This window comes from Neolamprologus brichardi, chromosome 11, assembly GCF_056152115.1.
Source record: "Neolamprologus brichardi isolate AB-2024 chromosome 11, ASM5615211v1, whole genome shotgun sequence".
NCBI classification, from domain to species: Eukaryota; Metazoa; Chordata; class Actinopteri; order Cichliformes; family Cichlidae; genus Neolamprologus; species Neolamprologus brichardi.
Window position 1 is genome coordinate 16,226,248 of NC_142114.1, and position 19,735 is coordinate 16,245,982.

General features: G+C 42.2%; 1 protein-coding gene across 4 annotated transcripts; it reads left to right on the top strand.

Annotated features, from left to right (window-relative positions):
* adar (adenosine deaminase RNA specific) lies at positions 1 to 16,456 on the top strand. Of its 4 annotated transcripts, none has more exons than XM_006804872.2 (16): positions 1 to 114; positions 3,193 to 4,936; positions 6,397 to 6,704; positions 7,694 to 7,889; positions 8,178 to 8,374; positions 8,774 to 8,909; positions 9,082 to 9,320; positions 9,626 to 9,782; positions 11,513 to 11,681; positions 11,951 to 12,044; positions 12,168 to 12,284; positions 12,455 to 12,582; positions 12,706 to 12,888; positions 12,986 to 13,098; positions 13,528 to 13,655; positions 15,122 to 16,456. In XM_006804872.2, exons 2-16 carry the CDS (start codon positions 3,323 to 3,325, stop codon positions 15,417 to 15,419), a joined length of 4,077 nt encoding a protein of 1,358 aa, XP_006804935.1. In that variant the 5' UTR covers positions 1 to 114; positions 3,193 to 3,322; the 3' UTR covers positions 15,420 to 16,456. The 4 variants fall into 4 exon arrangements, with proteins under 4 accessions (XP_006804935.1, XP_006804938.1, XP_006804939.1 ...); XM_006804875.2 differs by having other exon boundaries at positions 3,193 to 4,891; XM_006804876.2 differs by having other exon boundaries at positions 3,193 to 4,840.
* Positions 16,457 to 19,735: the final 3,279 nt, after the last annotated feature.

Consider the following 19,735-nt stretch of genomic DNA (forward strand, 5'->3'; position numbering starts at 1 on the left):
AGTCGCAGCCTCTGCGTCACTATTCCCCGCATCAGTTCTTTGATTGTTTCTTTCACCGCATTAAAACATCACACACCAGCAACCACGCACTACCAGGAAACACGGCGAAGTGAGGTAACTGCTAAAGGCTATGGCTTGTCCTGAAGTCATTTTGTAGGCTTTGTGTGAGGCGTTTATCGCTGTTTAACTGTAGCAGATAACGAGCCTGCTGCGATGCAGGCGACAGTTAGAAATGGTGCAGTGCCAGTGCGGAGCTAGCAGGCTAACCTCAGTTAGCCGGAGGAGGAACGATGCTCAGTTAGCTGCTGTCAACTGGTCATTTCATCCCCTGATACTGTCTTTTCAGTCGATTTATTAATTAATAATAGTGAGAGCTGTTGTGTCTGGAACAAAAATATGAAAATCAAGTTGGTCTAACCTGTAGCTCCTAACGTTTAAGCCTCATGTTTCTCTAATTATTAACCTTGCCTTGTTTGTCAGACCTCCAGTTTTAAAGTAACTGAATTTAATGCTAACCTTCGTGAAAGTGATGAGAGACAGATAATATTCGTTTGCTTTGATTAACAAAAAAGTTTGTAAGTTTCCGTTTTATTTTTATAAACCCCCCTTTTACGTTGTGCAGCTGTTTTCCACATTAACTGTTTGGATTCAAGCATTTTCTTTTGTAGATAAAGCTACAACAGCACATTGCCAATATAATTTATTATTTAAAAAATATTTCAGGCAATTTGAAATCAGGTGGAGCCCAGAGTCTTGATTTAGTATGCCATCTAAAGTCATAGCAAAATTTTGACGCTTTGGTACAATATTTGAGTCTCCCAAAATGTATTACATTCCTTTCACCCGCTTCTTTCGTTTTCCTTGTTTTATTTTTAAAGCGAGAAATTGATCCGAGCGAGTGTTGTCTCCTACAGCGAGCACCGAGGAGACTATGCCCTGGTTTGTTGTGGAGCAGCAAGGACGTCGCTATAGCTTTTTTTTTTTTTTAATCGGACCTCTTCGAACAGAGATGAGGAAGCTTAACCTTTAAACAGTTCCGGTGTGCCTCGTGGTCACGTGACTGGCGACAGAAACCTAAGTTTTCTTCAGAAATGAAATCGAAACTTAACCCTTTTTGTGGAGGACAGTTTCATTTTTATTACATTAACAACCCCGCGGATTTTCCCTTCATCATTGCCGTGTAACAGTGTACTAACGCATCTTGCAGCAGGTTTTATAAGCGCGCAAACCTCTCCGGTGTTTATCTTTGTGCTGCGAGCAGGACCTGATCACCCAAAACCGGAAGACCCTGCATTTTGGACAACACCTTCAGCACTACATAGATTTGTGATCATTTTTTTTCACCCATTCTACCACGGGTTCCGTCTTTATTCTTGCATTAATCTGTAACGTGTCTGTGAAGGTTCTTAGTTGACCTTAGAACTAAAGAAGCTTCTCGGATGAGAGGTGAAACGTCTTCAAGTAACTTAAAGAAGTCCAGACGCTTTTCTTTGCAAGCTCCTTTGATTAATCTGTAACGTTTATTTTATTGTTATAATTATTATTACCTTATTTACATGGGATCGAGTCTTGGATTAGTCGCCTTTAGGAATCTGCAAAAGTAAGGGCGCTTTTTACTACTTCTATTTACTTTTTCAGCGCTGCCACTTTCATTAGAACTACTGTAGGTGAGAACTGTTAAAATCAGTGTGTTATAATGCCTCTGGTGATGCTGTAAGACTCCACGGGCCCTTTCCTGCTTGTAAATATAGCATATTGCGTACACATGTGGAGGTGTGTGCGCTAAATCTAGAGACTTCATTTCTTACATATTCAGGAAACAGAGGGCACAAAGGTTAGTGATGATAGAAGAGGGTGACTCTCAATGCCAGGCTGTGCGCTGGAGGTGTTTTGTCTTTAATGGGTTTTTTGGTTTGTTTTTTGTATTAAATAGTGTTTTCAATCAGTTGTCAGATGCACAGTCTTGTCTACATCTCTGTCTAGGCTAACAACAAAGGAGAATGTAGTGAACGCAGATTCTGAAAAACACAGTTGTTATTTTGGCTGTCAAATGTTGCCTTGCATCAGGGTCAAGATGAGTCGGCTTCAGTACTGTTTGGCCCCTCTGCTGCCGGCCCTGTCGGCCCTTATTACAGCGATAAACCAACACTGTGGTGTTCTCTGTTAATGCAGTATGTTAGGTCCACTCAGTTCTCAGCGACATGCCGTTGATGCTGACTGTGCCAGAGGTGATGAAACCTGACTCAGTATTGGGTGTCTCCTTGTTGTCATTCTGCCTGATATAGACATTATTGAGTGTTGTCAGATATGACACTTGAGGAGGAATCAATGTTTGTTTCTCCCATAGAAGGATTTTAAAGTTCTGGGACAGTGTAGGTCAAAATTTCTGTTTCAGATTGCTATTTTTTTAAATGTTTTATTTTCATGCATGCTAGAAGAATTACTCTAGCTAGCTCTGTGAAAAATAACATTATAACCAGAATTGCTAGCTAACCGCTGCAGGTTTTTTCCCCATCTGCAGTTTGTTACTGATGACTTTTTAGCCCATGTCCCTCTGTGCCCTTGTCTGTTCTCCTTGTCTGCATCAGTCTCACTTTCCCTCTCTGCTTCGGCTTCAGATCCAGCGATAATTTCTAAGGCCAGAAATAATACAGAATAGTTGCAACAAGGTCTGCATTATTTATCAGCTTCCTTTTTAACTGGGATTTGGTTTCAGTGTGACTGGAAGAGATAGTATGTCACCCTGCAGTATCCTTGTAGACTGAATAGTTATGATAATCTGATGATATATGCAGCACTCCCAGCTTGTCGTCTCCACATTTCCTCCAACCTTCCATATTGACCACATTTTTGATAATCCTCTGTGTTGTTTGCTGCTGTATTTTAAGAAAGCAGTGGCATAGACAGTTGCTTAAAACCCTGCTCTTGGAGTTGTTATAGATTTAGTAACTTATCCAAGGACACTTGAGCAGGTTGGAGGGTTGCCAGCACAGTCTGAACTTGTGGTATTGGCTGGAATGACAGTTTTTTTCTTAACCTCCCGACTGCTCCTTAATTATTTAAAGTTTTCTTTCTTTTCTTTCTTTTTTTTTTTTTTTTTTTTTTTTTTTTTTTTAACAGTTGAGTTATCTTGCTGTTATTTGTCTCAATTTATTGGTATTCTCCTAACTTTGCCCTTTGTTTTTATTTCAGGGTCTCTCAGCATGCAACTGGCCTGCCGTGACTCCTGATCAGGGCATTCTGTTTGCGCTAGAGGACATACACTAATACAGAAGCTGCACAGCCGGCAGCATCGGCCCCCTTCACGCTCAACCCCTGCGCTATGAGCAGAGGTAGAGGAGGGCCTTCCAAAGAACATTACTACAGGCATCCACAACCCCGCGTGCAGGAAAGGGATAACATCTATAGACCTGGCCCAGGTGTATTCTATCCCAGAGCTGGGCCACAGCAGATCGCACATCCAAGTTACTACGACGGTCCTACCCACCCTGAAGCACACATACAGCCCTCATCTCCCCTAATCCCTTCTACCCCCCCTACACCAAGCCACATTAAAGTGGTCCCAAACTCTGTAACCCATAATAGCTTGTACAGCCCGAATCACGGTGCAGGTCCAAGCCCTAATTCCTTTTATGACAAACAAAGAGAGTTCCTGACAGGACGGATCTCTGAGGCTCCACAGTTTAGAGCCACTGTGAGTGGAGGAGGAGGAGGAGGATTTGTACCCAACAGGTCACATAGTACTATATACCAGCCTCAGTCAGGATACTGTAGATATCCAAACAGCAGCCCTTGGGGTAGAGGGGCTAGCCAAGACTGGAGACCATACCGACCTGGTGCAGGAGCTTCAAGAGGTAACCTAGCACCTCGACACTTGAATCAAAACCAGTTCCAAGGTAAAAACCATAACCAACACTCCAGTAGACAATGGCGCACCCAAACAGATTCACTCTGTGACCAATTTCAGGGTTTGTTGCTCAAAGACAGGCCCAACAGAGGAGGAGAAAGGTTTGACAAACATTCTTCATCCAGCAGCACAGGAAATTTAAGTTTTTGTAAACCTAACATCACTCTCACAACTCAAATACAGGGCGAGGTACATGAGGCTTTGGCTGCGTTGAAGCCAGGTGAAAGTATTTCTGCTAAAGTGTTAGCCAGAAAACTGCATCTTCCCAAAAAGGTAGTCAACAAGGCTCTGTACTCTTTGGAACACTTACAGAAAGCTTCCAAGCAAGGATTAACCCCTCCTGAGTGGACACTATACAGAGAACCTCTCAGAGTCGAGGAAGACCAAAGCACAAAGTATCACGTACAAAATCAACCTCCTTATTCGTTAGCTAGTTCAGAACCCCCACAAAAACCTGAAGCAAAGGTTGAAACAGAAACCGAAGAGGAAGTCCAGGCCAAAGAAGAGGACTCTGACACAGAATCAAGTTCTTCATATTCCTCCTCTTTAGAGTTTTCTGACTCTGAAGATTCCCAGTCATCAGCAAAAGGTCAACACCACAAGAAGCAACATCCCAGCACTTCCAGCTCTCCCGATCAGGACATTAAAGGTGCTGTGATGGCAGAACAGAAGGAACAAATTTTTAAATACCTTCTTCAATCAAGGGAGGCAACAGCTCTTAACATAGCGAAAAATATTGGACTCAAGACTGCTAAGCAGGTCAATTCTACTCTGTACGCCCTAGAAAAGCAAGGTGAAGTCGTTAGGAATGTTGAAGTCAACCCTCCTACATGGGAGCTCTCCACCCACCGCCGAGAGAGAATGGAGAGGAGTCTCAAAGCTGCACAGAGCAACCCGGCTGTCCTGGTTAAAATGGAAGTAGAAGAGGAGGAAGTGAGTGCCATCTTTTCCCCATCACCGCTACCACCATTACCAGGCCTTGAGGTACTTACGGGGGGTTGGATACCAGACCAAATTCTTAGTGAAGCGGTAGGTATAGTTAGAGTTTTTGCTTTATACATTTTGATTTGTTTAATTATAAATGGCTTTGGGTTTTCACTCAGCTGCAGGAGAAGAAGTGAGGCAGAGTAGTTCAGGGGGCAGTGTGAGGTGGAGTGACCAGCACACCTGCCTTGATTTTGCCAATCAGCCAGCTGTGACCAGATGGCACAAACCAGCCACCCTTCTTATTTCCCCTAAAATTTTATTTAGTTATTTATTTTGTGCATCTGTGTCACACCAGAGATTCAAGCGAAGGAGGCAAAGCAACAGGCGTTTAATCAGATTTGAAATCTTTGCCTCAGAGCCTCTTTCCAAAACACGATTGGTTCAGTTTGATGTTGGACTCAACTTGTGTTTTTATTCTACCTGAATCCCTGCTGTATTTTATGATCTCAGATTTAGGGCCACGTTTAATTAAATTCACAGCATGGCGCACCGTGACAAGGCATACTCTTTTCTAATCACACATAAAGAAACAGTGAAGAGCACAAAGTTTGATCATCTAACTGGAATAAATTGTGAAGAAAAAGGACAAGTTGTGTAAAGAGTCCTCCTTTTAACGTTGCTTGTGTTTTCCAGCTACACCTCTTTTATACACTGAAGGTAAAAACACTTGATCCAAACCTGTGCATCCTCCATTAGAGCTCTTCTGGCAAGCCTCTTCTTTCCTCTGTCCTCCAGTTGGGTTTTGGGAATTGTGACACCCTTCAGCATAGTGTACTGAGATTGATTTCCAGGTCACCGTCGAGAGGACAGAGAAGACGAGAAGGAACATATTAGTGAAATAAGAAAAGCCTTAGGACTCCAGCCAGACTTTTTCTCCAAGTTATTGTTTGGAGTTCAGTGTGATTCACCCTGCCGGGCAGGCTCCACCTGAGTGCACAGGGTTTTGATTTATTCTGCATGTGTCCGTGCAAAGTGACAATAATCAGCATGGTCCCTGGCTTTGCCTGCACTAAGGTGAATCCATCTGTAGTGTAGGTCTGCTACATATAGAACAATACAAAGATTCCTTGAAATGTGGCAAACCATATCAAACCATAATTTAAAAATAATAAATTGGAAACTCTTTCAGCTAAATAGGTCAAGCTCAATGGATAACAAATTCTAGGTATTAAAGATATTTCCACAGTAAAACACAGCATGCATTCTGAAAAGATTAAAATAGTAGCTTGACATTTTGAGACATAAGCTTATTTGCTCATTTCCCGTTTCCAGCCTTTATACTAAGCCAAATCAACCATCTGTGGATTTATCCAACAAACATAAAAGCAGTGTCAATCTTTCTTTCTAATTCTCTTCCAAATGTTGAACTATTGCTCTGAGAGACACTTTGCTGAAAATGTGAACTTTTTATTAATCGCATTTAGATAAGACTTGAAGATCTACCCTGCCTATATTAACCCTTTTACCTCAATTTTCCCTTTCTATCTCGTTCCTCCTTTTAGCCCCTTTCCTCTGCCTCATGTAAAAGCGAAAACGCCAATGAAGGACAGTGGTCCACTGATGACATCCCTGAATTCCTCAATGCTATTCGCAGAGAGACGGATGCTGAAAAAAAGGCAGCCGAGAAAACCAATGCCATGGGGACTGTAGCTGTCTCAGTGGCTGCCCCGCCTCCCCAGAATCTGTGGGCTAAATTACAGGAGGTAAGGTTGAAGAACCCTGTGAGCGGTCTCATGGAGTATGCCCAGTATCTGGGCCAGAACTGCGAGTTCCTGCTGCTGGACCAGTCAGGACCCTCCCACGATCCTAGGTTAGTGAAATGATCCACATACACCAGGCTTTGTAAATGCTATTATGGCACTTACTGGTTTGTTACGGCTAATCACTAACTCAGGTTTTAGTGCCACAATAATTACTTTACCAAGTTTAACTCATAAAATATCGCAATTAATAGTGACAGTCCTGCTGTGTTATGAGGATTTTCACGAGCTCATGAATTCAGTTAGGTTCAGTTTTGTTTATATGGCTCGAAATCACAACAACAGTCACAACAAGGCGCTTTATATTGTAAGTTAGTGACTCTTCAGTAATACAGAGAAAACCCCAACAATAAAATGTGCCTTTTGAGCGAGCACTTGGCGACAGTGGGAAGGATAAACTCCCTTCTAACAGGAGGAAACCTCAAGAGCATAACCACGCTTAGGGAGGGGGAGTCATCAGCTGGAACCCCTTGGGGGTGATGGGAGGAAGACAGAACAAAAGAAATGCTGTGGAAGAGAGCCCGAAATTAGTAATAACTAGTGATTAAATGCAGGGAGGTGTATAAACATGTAGTGAGTAAAAAAGAAGAATGAACAAAAAAAACCACTCAGTGCATCATGGGAAACCCCAAGAAGCCTAGGCCTATTGCAGTGCCACTAAGGGAGGATTCAGGGTCACCTGATCCAGACCAAACTATATGCTTTATCAAAAAGGAAATGAAATGAGAAATATGCTCTCTTTCTTTCGTTTTCTTTTGTACCGAAATATTTCTACACAGATAAGACTTAACCGATATAGAGGGTAAATCCTATCCTTGTTTTCATTATGTGATAGTTTTGTTTTTACACCTACACAGATCTGTGTATTCAGAGTCTATAAGAAATAAATCTGCCGAAGTGAAATCAAACTAAAATCAAACTAAAAATGTAAATTACTTTGCTTGTTAGTCAACGTAGGAATCTTGGTCAATTTTTCTTGAATTAATCATATTTGCAGATACTTGTGTCACATCTGTATTTTCTTTTTTGCTTCTGTTAGATTTCGTATGCAGGTGATGCTCAACGGGAGGCTGTTTCCTGTCGCGGAAGCTTCTAGTAAGAAAGTTGCAAAAAAGGATGCTGCTGCAGCCACACTGCGAATCCTTGTCAAAGAGATGCAGGGGGGGACGTGCACCGCCGATGAGGAAAATACTGGCAATGTGGACCAGGTGATGGAGCTACCTCCAGACACCAGTGTAAGTTCTTTTCTAATCTGTGAAAATACGACCCCTTATGCATTTTAAGAAATGGAATCACATTTAGTCACAGCACGCTTTAACTAATTGCCTGTGACTGGTCAGACTTTCGTCAATTGAGAGTGTTGAATTTATTCACCAGGGCATGAACTGTAAACAGAAGTCTAATTACCTGTGCTGGCTAAAACTGTGTCCATAGCAGTTATCTAATGTTGGAGACCAATTAAAAACTGTGTCTGAGAAGCGCCGTAAATTATAGTTGGCATTTTTGTTTACTCTCTCCACAAGGGGCCTGCTGAAAGCACAGGGGGGATTTTGGGGTCTGGCGGTGTGGAAGGGACGGCAGAGGGACCTCGCCAACCCCTGTCCCGCTCTCTGCCTGGTGGCAAGAATCCGGTGTCTGTCCTTATGGAGTACAGCCAGCGCAGTGGGAAGCCCATCGAGTTCATCAACACTGGGCAGGCGGGTCCACCACATGATCCAAGGTACTGACTCATTCACTTCCCTTTGAATCTGTTTGGATGTTCTTCTCCACACTGCATGCTCATAGGCTGAGTTTCTCTCTGTGGTCATACTTTTCTGCCTCAGAGCAGCAGCTGTTCAATATCTCTCAGTACTGTAGTCATCTGACAAAGGCACAAAAACGGTCTTTGTTCAGTTGATGGCCGGGTCAGACAAACAGTATAAACTTGTGTTTTCTTGCCATCACTTTCCAGAAAACATGATCACTAGTCTTGATTATGATCTTAGTACAGGCTCCAGTTTCATTGTGATCATGGCGCATCTGTTCAGGCTTTGTAAATGTGGAGTTATGAATCTGATCTCAGTTACAATCCAATAATCCTTACAATCCTTTTGTTTCCCTTTCTCTGTTCTGGGCTCAGGTTCATGTACAGGGTGAAGGTGGGAGAGAGCTTGTTTGCAGAGGCCTCAGCTCCAAACAAGAAGGCAGCTCGCCAGCTGGCAGCAGAGGAGGCTGTCAAAGAATTAATGGCTGATGGGAAACTGCAGCTCAACAAGGTGTTTAATGAGAAACCAAGAATAGATGGGGATTGCATATTCCTAAAATTAAAGGGATAATTGATTTCTTGGGCATAAAGAAATTATTTTTGTCACATCTGTCACAAAGCTCTTTTCTTTACTGTTCACATCTTTCTTTTGCATCACCGCCTCACCCATCTGTCTTCTCCAGCCTCAGCTGCCCCTGGGTCCTTCCAGTGGCAGTGATGAGAGTTTTTCTGGGGCAACATGCCCCAGTTTACCTCCACTTACTGCAGATGAGTTGCGAGCAGCCCACGAGGCAGGGGTCGGGGACCTCATCAACCACCTGAACAACAATGCAGTGTCGGGTCTTCTGGAGTATGCCAGAGCCCGTGGCTTTGCTGCCGAAATCCGCCTTGTGGGCCAGTCTGGACCGCCACATGACCCTAAGTATGTTAGACCATGATGCAACCAAACCCACAGACCAGGAGTTCTATTACTGTCTGGGCTGCCACATACTTGTGAAAGGAATATTTTATGTCGATTTTCGAATAATTTAAAGTTTTCTTTTTTTGCCTTGCTTTCCAGGATCTTTGGTGTGTTGCAATAGCAACTCACGCTATGAGGGAATTATTAGAATAGATATTTGTGTTTATCTCTTTGTTAAAACAGCTGGGGTTTCCATGCAATCACGTGAGGGGGGGGGAAACCAAGCAAAATCCTCTGCTTATTTTACTTTTTGCCCATCTTCTCAGGTTCACCTACCAGGCCAAGCTCGGCGGACGCTGGTTCCCTCCAGTCTGTGCGTCCAACAAGAAGCAGGGAAAGCAGGAAGCAGCTGATGCTGCACTGCGCGTTCTGATTGGAGAAGCTGAGAGAGCAGCCCGCACTGGGGAGCTTACACCAGCCGAGGTACTGACTATTCAATGAATTCACGCATTTCATCTTAAAAGTTAAAAGTGCACCAGCTTTAAAAGAGCTTTCTGTGGCTCAGCGTGGGATTACAGCTGAACATAATGGAATGAAAGAGTAGAGCATAGCAACAGGTTCTGCTTAGCTTGATTACTGGTGCTGAAAGATTAAGCTCAAAGTAATCTACAGTAAATGCTTGAAGGATAATCAACTAACCACTTCACTTGCTCTCCTGAGAAAATAATATCAGAAAATGTCTTCGTGTACATTTGAAATGTATAACCTCGTTCAAGACAAAAGCAGTCTAATGCCGGGCTCACACTATGCGATTTTTTTCAGTTGCGCGATTCAGCTCCTGCTCAAACTGTACAATTGAGTCGCAGGGGTTAGAAGTTCGTAGGTCACGATGCAGGGTCTCACACTATATGACCCGATGCTCTGATGCGACCCGAGTGTTCACACTGTGCGTCCATAAAATGAAGGTTATAACAGAAATTCTGTCGCTCGCTCTCCCTCTCTGTCTTTCACTCACACAGACATGCACACGACCGCCATCAACTTTGCTAAATTGCTACTGAAAAGCATTGATCAGGCAGCTGTGATTGAGCAGTGTCAATGGAAAATTGTACTTAGTAGTCAGTATAATCTTTTAATGATATAAGTTTGTATATGGTAGAATACTACATGTAACCATTTGTGTTTATTGAAAGGATGTCTCATCCTAGGAAGTCTGTAACATTCCAGGGTGTTCTGGCTTTCACCCCCACATCCTAGGAGCATGGGAAAGTTCGTACCTTGTTTTATTGTTTTACGGTAGGATTAACGTAGTTATATCTGTTTCCAGTCTACGTGGTTTTAGTTTGATGAACTGCTGGACTTTCCAGACCAGCAGTTTTAGGGAAGTCTTTATGGGGTCACACTCTGACCCCCCCTCACACACACACACACCACACAAGCACCCACTGAAGTGTATAAATAAAGGACCAGGGCAAGTCCTCAGGGCGGGTCTCTGAGTCTCACTCTAGGCTGCCCTTGCTAGCAAGAAAATCTGTGTGTTTCTCCTCTCTGATTCTCTGCTGAAGAAGTGTTTTAGAATATATCTCTTAACAAGCAGCAATGTCCATCCAACTATTTTCACGGTTGTTGTGGTCGTGATAATTTTGTGAGGCCACATCGAAAAGGCTCGGATGAGCTTTCCAAAGTTCTACAAGTGCCTCCATCGCTTGTGTCCAGATCACACGCTGCACTGCCGTGCTGCGCCGTCTTTTTCGCTGACATTTGTGTTTGCGCGTGCGCAGTGTGAGAAACTGCGGTGACACCCTCACGACCAAGCGATTGATGATCGGGAGCTGGTCGTGAGGTGTTAATCGCTTCTCGTTACCCCACGTATACTACACGATGCACGACGCACGATGAAGGCCAAAATCGGGCCGATCGCCAAAACGGTCGCACAACTCAAAAATCGGCTCAAAATTGGCCAAAAATCGCACAGTGTGAGCCCGGCATAAGGTAAACTGCTTCATAATAAAGAACACAACACAAGGGTGTAAGGAAGTGACACGTCTGTATAGACAGCATACTAAAACATGCAGTTTGTTATATTCTCCTGTTTTAGTTTCACATTTTTGTCCAATTCATATTTAGAGAATCCTGAATGTTGAATAATAATGTTTCAAATAATGCTTCCTGTCTTTCTTTCATTTGCATGTTTTTGTACTCCCCTCTCCTAGTTACCAGTGAGCGGCAGCACACTGCACGATCAGATAGCAATGTTGAGTCACCAGCGCTTCAACGCTCTGACCACACGGATCCAGCACTGCCTTCTGGGACGCAAGATTCTGGCCACGATCATCATGAGGAGGGGGGAGGGCCTGGGGACTGTTGTCAGCCTTGGAACTGGTACATCCATTACCTTTAGCGTATAACAAATGAAATGACCAAAGTAGTAAAAAATGTTAATTGTGGAGCACTGTGGGGGTGGATGGGGGGGATTGCCCATGCATTTTTTCCATGATGTTTAGTTTTGTGGATTTCTGCGCTTAGAGGTATGTACTGTCACAAAGCTGAAGCAACTAGGTCACCGCTGAACCGAGAGGCGCTGCATTGTCGTGTTTTTTGACATTGAATTTGTCTTTTTTTCTCTCCCTCTCTCTCATTCTTGTTGTCAGGAAATCGCTGTGTTAAAGGGGAGGAGCTGAGCCTTAAAGGAGAGACTGTTAATGATTGCCATGCAGAAATCATCTCCAGGAGAGGATTTATTCGGTAGAAATTGATATCTTGCTTCTTTATCAGTGTTTCTCCTACACTTCTAAAAATAACCCCCTCTCCCTGAAACGGCGTCTGTGGGACATTATAAGTCTAGCTCACCTTCTCCTTTCCTCTCAGGTTTCTGTACAGTGAGCTGCTCAAGCACTATGAAGGTGCAGACGATAGTATATTTGAACCGGCGGAGAATAACAAACTACGGATCAAATCTGACATCACCTTTCACCTCTACATTAGGTGGGAGTATGAGATGTTTTCTTTCTCTTTCTTCACTATCCCCCAAGCCTTCACTTTCACACATCAGTGTTTCCTGTTTAGCTCTGTGAGGTCTCATCTCCTAAACTGCAGGTTGCTTTGCTGTGCATCATAGCAATACCTTATCTCTCTCCTTTTTCTCTCATCCTTAGTACGGCACCATGTGGGGATGGTGCTCTGTTTGATAAGTCATGCAGTGAGGCGGGGGATGAAGCTCAAGGCCACCAGCCTCTATTTGAGAATGCTAAGCAGGGCAAGCTTCGCACTAAAGTGGAGAATGGTGAGGCACGATACTAAAAGAGAAATTGGCTTTTATGTACACGATCTGTCATGAAATGTAGATGAAAGCAAATGATACCACATCCCGGTTTGTAAGCAAGAGTGTGCCGTTGGTCTTTGCCAGGTGAGGGCACCATCCCTGTGGAGTCAAGTGCCATTGTACCCACCTGGGATGGCATCCAGCACGGTGAAAGGCTGAGGACAATGAGCTGCAGTGATAAGATCCTGCGCTGGAATGTGATAGGCCTACAGGGGGCACTGCTTACCCATTTCCTGGATCCCATCTACCTGAAGTCCATCACACTTGGTAAAATATAAAGATTTCTTTGTGCAGACTCCCATTGCATTGGTTCTGGACTTGGATACCAGTTTTACAGCATGTCTTTGCGTCTCTTATCCAACAGGCTATTTGTACAGCCACGGTCACCTGACACGCGCCGTTTGCTGTCGGTTGGCCAGAGACGGCGAGGCTTTCACGCAAAGTCTCCCCGCTCCCTTCAAGCTGAACCACCCTGAGGTAACTGCACAGGTTTTTGGCAAGGTCACACTTGGAACATTAATCATGAACATTAAGTTTATTCTCACTAAATCCATCAAGCTGCCAACAATCCTATTTGTGCCTGCACAGCTTTTCTTTTTTTTTTATTGCTCATATTATTTTAAATTTGGCTCATCCATCAATTAACAAAAAGCCAGCAGGTTGCTGTTGTAACACCAAGAGAAAAGGAAGAAATATAGCAGCTGGCACACTTTCAGCTTTTTTTTTTTTTTTTTTTGAGCCTTTTTTTCTTAACATTTTCTTCGTTTGTCATTTAGTTTGACACTCTTACACATCTCTTACACATCAGTGATGCACGTGTTACTCATCTAATTAAAGAACTGCTAATTTACAAAATGTGCTCTCTCTCCCCATCCCTTCTCCCACACCACCTCATTGGACTTTTAGGTCGGCAGGGTGAGTGTGTATGATTCCACACGTCACACAGGCAAGACCAAGGAGTCCAGTGTGAACTGGAGCTTTCCAGACCAGCACAGTGTTGAAGTGCTGGACGGGACCAAAGGAAAAGTAGATGGGTATGTAGCATGTAGGGACTGACATGTATTATCTTTACTGAATTTTTGTTTTCTTTTTTATTATTAATAGTAAGAATTGTGAGTTGATTCTAAATCTACAATTGACATTACATTCAACAGCTTCAAGACTTATTGTATTATCCTTTTCGATCTTTATTTTCTTTAGTATAGATTATGTTTGTACATATAGCTGTTGGAGACAAAATGCAAGTAGTTGCAACAACCAACTCATTGCCTAGTGGTTTAGGATGTTGCATACTCAACCTCTGGGCGATCAGTTTACTCTGAAGGTGTTTGTACAGGAGGAATTTCTGGATTTCTGTTCCATGTGTAAGATTTGCACTCTGAGTATAAGTAGATAATGTCAATTTCTGAGTACATAGAAACAACAGATTTGCAGTTTTTGCTGATTTATCACAGTTAATCATCATGGTATTACAAACAGAGTTCATGCAGTTGCCAACTTGACCACATTCAGTCGCAGACTGATAGCAGACTGACTCAATCTTCCTTAACCACAGTCGCTTGAAGACAGCAGAGGATGGCGAGGAGTCGCAGACCTGGTCCCTGTCATTAAAGAAACAGTTTTAAATGGCCTGTATTTGTATATGCAAGAGGAGTCCAACATTGTTGCACATGGTTGCAGTAATGTTGGTCACGCTGAGGTGTACAGCCACTGCTTTTCCTAGTGTGACTTTTGCATAACAAGGAAAAAGAAGTCAGACATTCTGATTTTAAATTGGATCACTTAATAGCTCCCAAAATGCTTTGTTGCTATCTTGAGCTGTTGTTCAGTGTGGGCCACATAAAGCTTTGAAAATAAGTGTCTTGATGCATGCTCAATAATTCAGATAAAGGAATCCAACCAAGTAAATTCGGTTTATGTGGACCTACATTTTCAGTGGCAGAAATGTTTTATCGCTCATCCAGGTAACCACTACAGTCTCAGGAAATGTCTGGTGAGACTTCTTCAGCCTCACTGGACATTTGTGACATCGCTCATCCAAGTGACTTCCTGTCACTTGGATGAGCGATGAAACGTTTCTCCCACTGAAAACGTTGCATCCAGATGAACTGAATTAACTTTAGGGGATTTGAATGGATGCTGACACCCACTCTGGGGGAAACGCTGAAGCAGGTTGTGATAATTCAGTTTCAGTTTGTGGAGTTTTTTCCCCTTATTTATCTTTATAACGTCTTCTCAAACCCTCCTATACCACATTAGTAATAAAAACTCTTTACAAAACACCATAAACTGAAAGCTGTTTGCAGATTTTTTGCTTCATTGAATTTTAATTAAGTGAGTCAAAACAGAGCAGCAGGGAGCGAAGTAAGCTAAATAAGAAACACTGCATGATCTGAGGAAACACTTTGTCATGCCAGCCTGCCAGACAAACCATAATGCTTTTCCTGTCACACTTGTTTTGCATTTTTTTAAACACTTTGCTCATGTCTTTTTTGTCCAGGACCAAACTGGCCGTGTCCCGCGTGTCCAAGTCCAATCTATTCCATCTTTTCCGCTCCCTGTGCCAGCGAAGCGGTCGCACTGACCTCCTCTCCCTGCCCTCCTACGCTCAGGCAAAGATGTCTGCTGTGTCCTTCCAGCAAGCCAAGCAACAGTTTTTCCAAGCTCTCAGCGCCCACGGCTACGGAGCCTGGATCGGAAAACCCCTGGAAGAAAAGAGCTTCGAGGCTGGGGAGGGAAACAGGAACAATGGGGCACCTGTGGGAAACAGCAACAATGTAGGAGCAGTGGAGGCGTAGAACTGTTGTGTCGAGTGCTTTATAAAATAATACCACTGGGTGCAGGGAGAAAAGCTCAAAGTGCAAACGGGTTAAAGACAAAAGGATAATCAAACAATGTGACGACGCTAGTGCCCCAAACTATGGAAAGACTAAAGAGAGAGTGAAAGAAAGGGACACAAGAAGTGAGTGGAATAGGTCAAGGAGGGCAAACCCTAAAGGATGAGTGAGTCCACAGCTGACAAGACAGAGCTCCGCGGGGTGTACAGAATATTGTAGACACTACATGCAAAAGGATTAGTCTGAAGTCAGTAAACCAACATGGCAGGCACTGCTCGGAAGCTCAGACAGTTTCAGTTTTTCTTTGTCACCGTTTGGCATTTGTGGTTCTTGCTTTCCTATTGTACTACTTGATGTTCCCGTTGCAAATGTCTGCACCCAAATCACTTGTTCTCTCTGCAGAGGAGAGAAACTGCTTATTGGAATTCAGCCTGGTGTGACCAGTGCCATGTAGCAGTGTTTGTAATTGTGATTAATTTACTTTGCAGTGGAAGTCTTCTGTCATGAAGTATTCCCCCCCCCCCCCCCGGGTTCATTATGCTTTTATTGTGTTTTTTTTTTCTTTTGAAACTGCATTGATTTAATTTTGATGTCAAAAGGAAAATTACAAGAATGTACATAAGAAAATCATTAATGTTCATTGTTCAACATTTCAGTCTTTAATTCCCGTACATGCTTTAAAGTCTTCAGTCAGACTTATTTTTAGTTAAACATGCTGATCGTACGTCTGCCGGCTGTTGTTGCAGCTTTTTGTCTTTTTTTTCTTGCGTTTTGAGTATTTCTCTTCCTCCTGAACCCCCGACCCTCTTCTGTCAAAGTGTTCATCAGTAGCTGGGTGTGTTTTTAAATCCTGGGAAGCCTCACGTGTCCTGCCTGTGGGGAAAGCCACCTTATATTTTTGAAAATATAAATCTAAATAAACAAACGTTTGAAGCTCTGGTAAACTGGGTATTTTTACTTTTGAAAACTGCGGCTTAAGTTTTGTCTTTGATTTGAGTGTATGATGTTATATATATATATATATATATATGTATAGGTGTATATATACATACATATATATATGTATACGTATACATATATATGTGTATACGTCTACATATATATGTAGACGTATACACACATATGTAGACGTATACACACATATGTAGACGTATACACACATATGTAGACGTATACACACATGTATGTGTGTAGACGTATACACACATATGTAGACGTATACATATATATGTATACGTATACACACATATATATGTATACGAACACAAAGATGTACAGTTGGTTCCAAAAGTTTAAGCCTTGTTACAGAAGCTTTTATTTTAATGTGTGGCTGTTTTGTTTTGGGTTTTTATGTTTGTTTGTTTTTTGAAAATTTGAAATACACTTCTAGAAAGATGAGCAGTTTTAAGATTTGAACGAGCTGCTGTTTCCATTAAACAGACCTCGGGTTTTGGGAAGAATTTGGACGCGTCGCCGCAAGTCAGAGATGTAATGTGACGCAGGATGTCTCTCTCAGATGTTTGTGCTTAGTGTCTGATAACTACGAAGGTAAAGCTATGCAAGTCAGCTCTCTGATCCTTCAAACGGTTTGGGGTAGCTTTGATGCATGTATAGAGCCATTGTTTTACTGGAAAATAAATCTCTTTTTTTGTCATTGGTTTTGAAGTTGCCTCTGTAAAAACAAGAGCAGCACCTCCAGTGAATTCTTGTCTTCAGCAGCGAGTTATGCAGCTGTGTATACTTTTTTTTTTTTTTTAAACTCTTGGTAAATTCTCATCTATATTCGCTGCACTGAGTTCTACATGTATGTGAATCACTTAGCTCAGAAACTCAGACTTGTGGGCCCTCACTATGATAAAATGCGCTTTTTGGTTTAACGGTGTATAGACGGTGTGTCTGTGTGTGTATGTATATGTGCAGGATTAATGTATATAAATCATTCTCAGTTGCTTTTCTATATATTTCCTGATATTTTAATTAACTGACAGTGAAATTTATTCTTTTTTTTAACAATGACTTTTGTTAAAGTTAAAAATAATAAAAAAGTAGCAGTCTGTCATATTTTCATATTTTTCATCTTATTTCTTTGTGGGAGGCCTTGAAAGGCCTGGGGTTTGAAGTGTCTGAATGATACAAGGGCATTTAAAATTTGCAGCTCAGAGCTGCTGTTGAAGTGTTTTATGAGTTCTAAAAAAATTACGTGCAATGCCCTTGTTGCTCACTCTTCATCTGTGACTAAGCTGTGGATTACACCTATGCAGAAACAACGAGTGGAGAAGAGAATTTCGAGTGTGAGGAAGATGGTAATTTCTACAGCAGGGACTCCTTCCCTCAGGGTGGTGTTTTGATCCAATCTGCCTTCTGATAGCTGCAAAGCCTATTGCAGTGCCCCAAAGGATCAGCAGATGGAAACGTGTGCACACCTTAAGCCTGCGGGTCTGTTTTTGAATGCATGCATCAGGGAAAGCCTACATGAAACCAGCCATGGGTGACCTGATATTCATGGTGCATGCAAGACAGATTTCTGGGTAGATATGATTTGTGACTTGCAGAGTTTTGATCTGTAGATTAGCTCATTGCATTCAGCGATACGCCAGCATTAACTGTGTCATTTTCTAAGCTGTAGATGTTTAGAGATGCGCTTATTTTCACTCATTTTTTGTAAGAGTACTTGTCTTTTGTGACCAACTGCATTAGAGTCACACTGAGTAGAGAAATAGTGTACCCTGGATTCAACTTGATTGTCACTGCATGATGTGAAAATGTATATATATATATATATATATATATATATATATATATATATTTATTTATATATTACAATTACAGCCCCACTGTTCATTTATCTTTACTAATATATATATATATATATATATATTAGTAAAGATAAATGAACAGTGGGGCTGTAATTGCAAAAAAGGATGTGATATATTCCATATAAAAGTAATCGTGGTGGTAAAGTCTAAAAAATTAACTTGGATATTAGAATATTGGGGAGAAATTGCATGAGATTTTAGTTATGTGTAAATCATAAAAGCAGATTTCCTGATACTTCACGCTGTTTTAGCAGTGTCATAATAGGATGCAATAACACAGCAAACATTTAAGCAAGCCGTTTAGAGCTGTCGCTTCTGCAACATCTCACTGGGAGAATACAGTGAGTGGCAGCGATATCACGAGCCAATCAGTGCAGTATTTTTATTACATTTTATTAGATGTGGGTGCACACAAGTCGAATCACGAGCTCCCTAAGAAAAATGCATTTCAAAAGTCATTTAAAGGCATAGAATGCCCCCACTGATTTATGTGTACACACAATCATACTTAACTACAGTTTGGAGCTAAGAAATAAGAGAGATTTCTCTGGTGTTGTATTCAAAACCTGTACATAAGCATGTTTTTGCTGTTCCCTGTCGTCGGTGTGCTATAGAAAAGGCCTGTTTCACTTGGGATCTCGACCCATCAAGTTGGATTCCTACTGTCTCTCAAGGCAAGTGTTTGGATGGTGGGAGGGCAGGACTAATGATAGGGGGAGAGGAGTAAAGCACGGGTGGAGGAAAGGATAGACGAGTGGAATGAGGCTGCATGAAGTGAAATATTAGTCAGGACCGAGGGGCTTAAACAAGCCAATCGATGCTCTCCAATGGAAATAAATGAGAGAGGGTAGGGAGAGAATACATGGAGGCTGAGAGGGGAGAGGAGTGGCTTAAAAGCTAAGCTAAAAAAGCACAAGATCATGGTCATCCGAGGCGTGACCGGGTGGAGTGTCAGATCATTGAGGCACCAGGGAGGAAAAGAGAGAGCCTGAAAAGTATCACGGTGCTGTGAGGGTAATGGATGGTATTTTGAGTTAATGACAGTTGTACTGCAATGCTTCTTCTGATGCCTGACATGGTTAATGTGCCTAAAACTTGCAGTGTTAGTGCTGCAGTGGTGTACTCAGTGCAGGGGCATGTATGCACGTAGAGCATTGTTTGCAGTGGTATTGATCACTTTGAAGTGGTTCTCAGAGAACTTATACTTAAAGACTAGTACTGCATTAAAACATAATGACAAGCCGAACCACTGGAAATATATTTTGCCACAGGCTGAACCATGAGTAATGCCACAAAGTGTCATTATTAGAATGGTCTGGTAGCTTTTGTATTGACTAAATCTATGAAACATATCTACTGCTTTATTGATAATGCAGATGTAGTAGTTGTGGTTGAATGCTTAAAAACCTATACATGGTATTTTAGTTGTGACCTAGGATTGGGAGAGATAAATAGATTTTG

What these genes read in the sequence shown, in the direction of transcription:
- adar (XM_006804872.2), top strand. Translation starts at nt 3,323, where the DNA reads ATGAGCAGAGGTAGAGGAGGGCCTTCCAAAGAACATTACTACAGGCAT. An exon ending in GGACCCTCCCACGATCCTAG is followed by an intron (nt 6,705 to 7,693) that starts GTTAGTGAAATG and finishes TGCTTCTGTTAG; the next exon opens with ATTTCGTATGCAGGTGATGC. An exon ending in TCCAGGAGAGGATTTATTCG is followed by an intron (nt 12,045 to 12,167) that starts GTAGAAATTGAT and finishes CTTTCCTCTCAG; the next exon opens with GTTTCTGTACAGTGAGCTGC.